This window comes from Fukomys damarensis, unplaced genomic scaffold, assembly GCF_012274545.1.
Source record: "Fukomys damarensis isolate Sample0158 unplaced genomic scaffold, DMR_v1.0_HiC HiC_scaffold_9, whole genome shotgun sequence".
NCBI classification, from domain to species: Eukaryota; Metazoa; Chordata; class Mammalia; order Rodentia; family Bathyergidae; genus Fukomys; species Fukomys damarensis.
This window is the reverse complement of record NW_022900921.1, coordinates 41,335,265-41,340,711: the sequence shown is the minus strand read 5'-3', so window position 1 is coordinate 41,340,711 and position 5,447 is coordinate 41,335,265. Positions and strand designations below refer to the sequence as shown.

The following is a 5,447-nucleotide window of genomic DNA, read 5'->3' as shown; positions in this document are numbered from 1 at the left end:
CCACGAAGATGGGTCCCCCAGGACAGCTCGGCATGGAGAACACTCGAGACCCTCCCTCAGATGGCCACTGCACAGAACTCCAGTCAGGTTGATGGTAACAGTGTGACCCTGTCACTATTTTCTCCTAGTCATTTTCATTTGTGTAGTTTGTGTCTGACAGCACATAGCTCCAATGTGTCAGGACCCACAGGGAGACACTTCTGTTACTATGTCTCACAACCAGGCAGGTGCAGCTGCCTGCCACCCTTGCTTCAAAGGCTACTGCACAGGATATATCGTTCCCAGATTCAGCCGTGCCACCAGGCTTCCCAGGAGACCGCCACACCAGCAGCCGATGTGGGTCACTCCTTTGAGGGCTCTGCTGGGCTCTGCTTAGTCCTCCGGTTTGGACACTGACTCTGGTGGCTCCAGGCAGTCCCAGACCCATCCTATGGCTCTTCTGATTCCTTCCAGTTTCCCACTGAAAAGCCTCTGGCACTGCCAGCTCCCCACTCCTCAGGGAGCCAGTGGTGCACATCTGTAAACCCAGAACTAGCAGGGCTGGGCAAGAGGATCACTGCAAGTGTGAGGTCAGCTTGGGCTACATAGTGAGTTCAAAGCCAGCCTGAGTTACATAGGGAAACCCTGTCTCAAAAACCGAACCTAACTTTCCATTTGGGACGTCTTCATCATTTCTACTGCTGGTAAACTTTGTGGCTGTTTGCTGAGTGACTTCTCAGGGCTTTACTGATGCCTAGGTTGAAGGCACTGTGTAAGACGCTCTATGGCAGGCCTAGTAGCTCTGATGAGAGGCTCCAGAAGTCAGGAGTGCTGAACAGGGCGTGTTCAAGCCTCCCTACCTGCCCAGTGACCTACCTTTTCATTGGCCAAGTGCAGGAGGCAGGCGAAAGCCAGAGGTATGGAGAGGTTCTGGGCCATGATGGGGGGCAGGCTGGAAACAGGAGGACACAGTGGTCAGTGCAGGAAAGAAAAGAGGCTGGCTCACCACATATGTGCATGTACACATGTACACACGTACACACACACACACAGGTAACAGTGAGGACACGGGTATTTCAAATGCGCCACATAGCATCTTTCTAGTTTCCCATCTGGGAATGAGATACCCTTTTAAAGCAACTACCACAGCAGAGGAAGGCAGAAGGTTCACCACACTAACTGCCCCACCATGCACTCAGTGGGGTAGAGGGGACACAGTGAGCCCATGTGTCCTCATACAGCCTGCCCCAGCCAGCACTCACTTCTTCTGCAGGTCCTTTGTGAGCCCGCTGAGCATCTTGTTGCCAGCCACCCCCACCGGAGCTCCTCCTGCACCAGGTTCGCTGAGGCTCACCTACCGGAAGACAGACATGAAAGGCCAGTGCACTTTGGAGAGACCCAAGGACACACACACGCTGTGTCTCCACCAAGAAAAGGACTCGAACAACAGGGAAGCAAGTCCTTCAGTATTTCTAGGGAACGCCTCAGGAACTAGGCAGGGCATGAGGAGTCATTAAATCTCAGCCTGCACAGATGGTAACATTCACCGAGTTACAGTAAGTATCACAGCAGGGCCAGTGTGATCCTGGTAAAGGGGAAACTGCAAAGAGCCCCTAAAGCCCTTGGAAAAGTTTAACAAAGACACAAATGATTTATGGCTTCAATAGGATTATAGCTATAGGCAGCATAAAATCCATATTTAAAAGTAAACTAACAAAAATACCCTGCTTCCTCTGTGTAATAGGCAAGCAGTTAAAGTGTATCTGGCCTAGAATGTACATAAAAATAATTTGTGGCTTGGTGTGGTGATGCACACCTGTAATCTCAGGTCCTTGAGAGGCCAGAGTAGGAGGACTACAGTTGGAGACCAGCATTGGCAACAGAGACCCAATCTCAAAACAAAAAAGGCTGGGGACACGGTTCTGTGTTAAGGCACTTGTCCCGGCTCAGTCCCCAGCACTGAAAAGAATCCACGATGCCCAAAGGTTTATGGATGGGACAAGACAGACAATAATGGTCTAATAGAACATTCAGTTATGGAAGTGGAGGTTCATTATACTACTTATTTTTTTCTCTACTCTTCTACTTTTGTATGATTATTTTGTAATGATAGGATTTTTTAAAAGAATAAAGCTTTAATGAACTAGAATTCCTGGAGGCAGGGCATGAGGAGTCATTAAATCTCAAAGTCAAGCAGAACCCTCCTCCCTCTTTATTGTTATGTTTTGAGACAGGATCTCGCTGTGTAATTTGGGGTGGCCTTGAACTCACAATGGTCCTCCTGCCTCAGCCTCTCCAAGTGCTAGGATCACAGGCATACATTACCACGCCTGGCTTCCCCTCTCTTTTTTTTTTTTTTTGGTACCAGGGATTGAACTCAGGTCCTTGTGCTTGCAAGGCAGGCAGCAGAACCACTGGGCTAAATCCCCGGCCCTTCTCTCTCTGTAAAAAGCAGTCTTCTCCTGCATTTGAAGCTGATTCTGTGTTAGATGAACTCTGATCAGGACTGAAGTTTTCTCCTGTACACTTGAGAGCATGCAGTCTGGCCCTCAGCCAAGCCATAAACGCCCATTTCCCAGCCAGCATTAGGGAGAACAGGCTGAGCTCTAGAGCCCTGAGGAGGAAGGGTTTGAAAAGGAGGGGGCCTGAGACATCCACTGAGTTGGACAAGCAATCACGGCTTCACCTCCTCAAGGAGGAAGGAATCTGATGGCCTAATGGTTTGCTTGCAATTTCCCTCCTGAGAACTCATTCCCTAAATCAGAATTACTAGATCAAATGGTTTCAACATTTTATGGCACCTGACAGGTAGTTACATGTACTTTACTTTCTAAAAGGTCTTCTTTCAATTTAGACTGTAACCAGCAATAAGCATTCCAACTTTACTTTAACTCATACTGGGCGTATCATTTAGTTGTGACACTGCTGTTTTCAAGCAGCAGAAGATGTTCTTGTTTCTGTCTTGGTCACCAGCACAGGTGAATGTGCCCCATGCACCCTGCCTGCCTCTCTCCCATGTGTGGTGTCTTCCTTGTTATTCTGGGGCCAGTGACCACAGGCAGCTGGAGTGGCCCCCGCTGCCCCAGCTCCCTCGGAGCATGGGGGCCCCATCACCTACCTCGGTGCTAGCCTCCTTTCTGGGGGAATCCGTCAGCAGACTCCACATGCTTTGCTTCAGCTTCTTCATGTCCATCTTTTTGGCAATCTTGGCATAATGAATTTCAATTTTATTTACCTGAAATAGGTATATGACAAGGTAAAACTAAGCAGAAGAAAAAACACCATCAATTCACTGTAAAAACTTTGGAGTTAGAATAAAGTAAAAGAAGACAATTTATTTGAAGGTAGGGGAAAGGGGGAGATAGCGAGAGTAAACAAGCAGACAGCTACTCTGGACAAGTAGGGAGTATTCAAAAGGGAAATACTCCCAGTTTTAACCAAAGAGTTACAGTTTTCTTTGGACATACTAACTCCATCATGTCAAATTTAATTTCTTAGCTAGGTATGGTGGTGCATATGGGTAATTGCAGCACTCGGGAGGCTGAGGCAGGAGGATTGCTGTGAGTCTGAGGCCAGCCTGGGCTACACAGTGAGTTCAAGACCTACTTAAATTACATAGTGAGACCCTGCCTCAAAAAAAAAAAAAAAATTTTTCGTTTTTAAATTTATTTTTGATCAGGAGGCTGAGACAAGAGGATTCCAAATCTAAGGCTAGATTTGGCAACTTAGTGAGACTGCCTCATTTTAAAAAAAAGGCTGGGTTCAATCTCCAGTACTAATCCCCACCTCCAAAAAAAAGGTAAGCTGCATTAAAGATAACCTTGAGTTCTAGTGCAAAAGAGGTAAATGGATAAAATATCAATGAAAGCACCAAGCCTACTAACTCATGCAGAACAGAGATGTGTAATGCAGGATAACTTAACATTAACGGAACCGGGCCACACAGCTAGCCTTACTTAGTATTCATATTCTCTGCCTGCAGCCTCCACGCTCCTGCTTTATTTGGGTGACAGACTCAGCATTAGTTATGTAACTTACTGAGATCTTAGGAGCTGGGGCATAGGGAGGGCAGGGAGAGAGCATTTGCCCAGCATGCATACACAAATGAATGAATAAAAAAGCTCTCTGGAGAGAAGGTCAATTATTCTACACAAATCTACCTGACATCAGTCCCTCTGGGCAGCCTTAAGACTCAGTCATTTGGAGAGTGACAAGGTGAAATTGAGATGGAGGGATAAGGCTCAGGTTGACAGAACTCTCATACAGGAGGTAAACTAAACAGATTCCAGGCCACGGTGTAAATCTAAGCTGCCACATCTTTACCTTCTGAGGCTCGGCCACCAGGTTGGACTCCCCATATGTTGTGATGTCAGCTGGGCCCTCAGGAGCATCACCATTCTCTTGTGCTGTCGTAGGTGTGTGGCAGGGGTCAGATGTGAGGTCAAAGGTCCCAACTGGTGCTGCCAGTAAGTCATCTGACTCTTCAGAATCGCTGTCAGCAGCCTGGGCAAGGAAATAGTTCTTTAGTTTCAGTGAAAGTTCTTTAGTTTCAGAGGTTTGTGTAGCAGAGGCTTAGAAACATCTGTGAAACAAAGCCAAGCACACAACATCAGAACAGACCACCTGAGAGTTCACAAGCTAAGCCACATCCACAGGGCCTTCTGGTTTCTCCTGCTCCACAGAAACCCTCCTGGAATGAAGGTTACAACCCTAATACCTCTATGGCAAGTGTTAAAGGAATTCAACTATCCCAACAGTCACAGTGGCCCTGTGGCTTCTAGCCAACGATGATTTCATTTAACATACAGTGTCCTGAAATACTACAGACATAATCTGCACCTATCATGCAACAAGGCCACAAGATGGGGCCGGGGTACAGGTCAGCACATGCACCCCCGGTTCAATCCCTGGCACCACCCCCAACCCAAGAAAAGCACAGGAGATTCTGGAGGTGTCTGTCAGGCAGCAGGGCACTGCCTAGAGCTGGCAAGAGAGGCTTTCTCAGCACCACACTGAGCAAATGGGCAGGACAGGGGGAGAAGGGGTGTTTCTCAACAGCTTCCCACATGAGTCCATTGCACACTCTCAATCAGGAGGCACTGGTCAGGGGCCAGGTGGGGTCTGCACTAGACTCTCACAACCCACGTCTCCTCCATGTGAGAAGCAAGAGGCATAACTATTCTTCCAGGGCCTTTCTCCCCAAATACCAGCACACAGATGAGCCCTAATGTCTCTCCCCTTCTGCCACTTGTATTTACTATCTCATTAGTAGACTTACTAATGAGAAGTGGAAATTATTTAGCCCAAGCCAGAATCTAAAGATGAAGAGCTGAAGTCAGAGGTGGAAACCTGGTCTCTGAAAGGCCCTGAAGACTTTTCTGTCCCCATGGACCACAGAGTGTGTGTGTGTGTGTGTGTGTGTGTGTGTGTGTGTGTGTGTGTGTGTGTGTGTGTTTGTGTGTGTGTGT

The 5,447-nt window shown here is 47.7% G+C and overlaps 1 protein-coding gene across 3 annotated transcripts in view; it reads right to left on the bottom strand.

Moving 5' to 3' along the window:
• The window catches only part of Ncaph (non-SMC condensin I complex subunit H), a 28,321-nt gene that overhangs the window by 2,605 nt on the left and 20,269 nt on the right, over positions 1–5,447 (bottom strand). For all 3 annotated transcript variants that reach the window (XM_010638132.2, XM_010638133.2, XM_010638131.2), the window contains exons 14-17: positions 4,303–4,482; positions 3,098–3,214; positions 1,242–1,333; positions 856–931 (exon numbers count right to left, since the gene is read on the bottom strand). In XM_010638132.2, the coding sequence (XP_010636434.1) occupies positions 856–931; positions 1,242–1,333; positions 3,098–3,214; positions 4,303–4,482 (465 nt within the window). The remainder of the gene's footprint in view (positions 1–855; positions 932–1,241; positions 1,334–3,097; positions 3,215–4,302; positions 4,483–5,447) is intronic.